The sequence below is a fragment of the Arachis duranensis genome, chromosome 8 (genome assembly GCF_000817695.3).
Source record: "Arachis duranensis cultivar V14167 chromosome 8, aradu.V14167.gnm2.J7QH, whole genome shotgun sequence".
In the NCBI taxonomy this organism is placed as follows: Eukaryota; Viridiplantae; Streptophyta; class Magnoliopsida; order Fabales; family Fabaceae; genus Arachis; species Arachis duranensis.
The window spans coordinates 18,223,169-18,224,954 of record NC_029779.3 but is presented as its reverse complement, the minus strand read 5'-3'; the positions used below and the strand labels follow the sequence as shown (position 1 = coordinate 18,224,954).

The window sequence follows — 1,786 nt, the reverse complement described above, 5'->3', positions numbered from 1 at the left end:
TTATTCCTTGCTCATGGCAATCAAGTGATTTGATTGGAAAACAAACTCTTGAGCGACATCCTTGATCACATTCAGCAGAGCAGATTTCTTCCCAGTGAAAATGGAAGTACCCTCAGTGGAAGGAGGAGGAGAGTCATCTGGGATGTACTCTTCATCATCATCATCTAGAACCACTCTCTCAGATCGAGTTGGTTCTTTTTGCTGTTTCACTGAACCACCCCCTTTTAGGTATGAATGTTTATTTTCATAAGCCTCATTTGACAGGTCAACACCAAAAGTCTCAAATATGCAAGTCAAAAATATGCCATAAGGTAGTGCTTTATCTTTCATACTTCTAACAGAATCAAACATGTATCTAGCCATCAAATAGGTAAAAGAGATTTCTGTTTTCGTGATTAGGGCATATAAAACAAGTGTGTCTATGTAAGAAACCCTTTGATATGAACCACTTTGTGGAATTAAGATGTGGTTGACAATACGATGCAACTGAGCACGTTCATATCCTAGGGCTTTGTGAGTGGGTGTGATGCCATCAATTAAGGAAACATGTTCACAAATGTGAGCCAGAGCATCATGGTAAGAGATACCAACACCTTCATCCCACTTCACAGATGTATAAGCACACGGCCCAACATCAGTGTACTTCAAGGATTCACTGATAATTTCATTATTCAAGATAATGTCTCTACCCTTAACATAAGAATGCACACTTCCTTCATGATAAGTCATGTTTGCGTAAAATTCTTTGACTAACTGAGGATATACAGTTTTTTGATTTTGAAAAGGTGATTTCAGTCTAAAAATTCCAAATTTTCAACAAAAAAATCTTTCTTTATCAAATCTGGTAAATCAGCAAGAAAAGAGGGACATAGAGTACGATACTGAATAACTCCCTCATAAAAATCATGGTTCATGGTAGATTTGAAACGATGGGGGTTATAATCTGAGTGAGATGTCATGAAGTGTGATTTGTGAGCAAAAAGATCAATGTCTGGTTCTCTAACAGATTTGAGAGGGCGATGAGGGTTACCTCTTTGTGAGCGCACTGGAACAGACCTGGATTTGGGTTGTGTTGGTTCGGGAATGGGTTCTTCAGTCGTCGGACGTTTGCCTTTGGATGAGCTAGGCTTTGCAGAACCAGGTTTTGAGGAGCCTGGCTTGGAAGTTGTGGCCTTCGGTGGTGGTGTCGGCTTGGCAGGTGCAGGGTACCTTGGTGTAGTTTTGGTTCGTGCCATTGGAGTAGTGCGAGGAGGAGAGGTAGGAGGAGAGAGTGAAGGAGTAAAAGTGGTGTCTTGAGAACGAGTTGATGGTCTAGGATATCCTGGAAGTTTATGGATTTTCTCATGCGGTGCTCTTTTAGCAATAACTTTCTTCCCCATTTTGGTTAGATTGAGGCTTTTGATGGAAGAGAGACAGTGGAGTGAGAGGGAAGAAACCGAAGGGTTTGAGGAGAAGTTATGGAGGGAAGAGAGGGAGTGTTGGTAACCGTACCCAAAAGTGGTTTTCCAAAACCATGCAACTGCATCACCTTTTGAAATGACATGAAAAGACCTGACCTCATAAAATAAAGATTTAATTTGATTTGAAAATAAAACAGGAAATGAATTTTAAATTTTGAAAAACCAAAAAATTAAACTGAAAAATCTTTTTGGATTATAAACATTGAATGAAAAGTTAATTTTAAAAAAAATACACAGCCCATCAACAAAAAAAATGTAACATTCATATATGGGTCTAGAGATAGTTAGATTTAAAGAAACACATTGGACCACTCTAGATTTGATTT

General features: G+C 38.8%; 1 protein-coding gene across 1 annotated transcript; it reads right to left on the bottom strand.

Annotated features, from left to right (window-relative positions):
- Positions 1-791: 791 nt before the first annotated feature.
- On the bottom strand, positions 792-1,379 carry LOC107461248 (4-O-methyl-glucuronoyl methylesterase 1-like). Its single transcript, XM_016079733.1, has one exon. The coding sequence runs from the start codon at positions 1,377-1,379 to the stop codon at positions 792-794; it is 588 nt and encodes a 195-aa protein (XP_015935219.1).
- Positions 1,380-1,786: the final 407 nt, after the last annotated feature.

Excerpts from the sequence above, each read along its gene's own strand:
- LOC107461248 (XM_016079733.1), bottom strand. The coding sequence starts at position 1,379 with ATGGGGAAGAAAGTTATTGCTAAAAGAGCACCGCATGAGAAAATCCAT.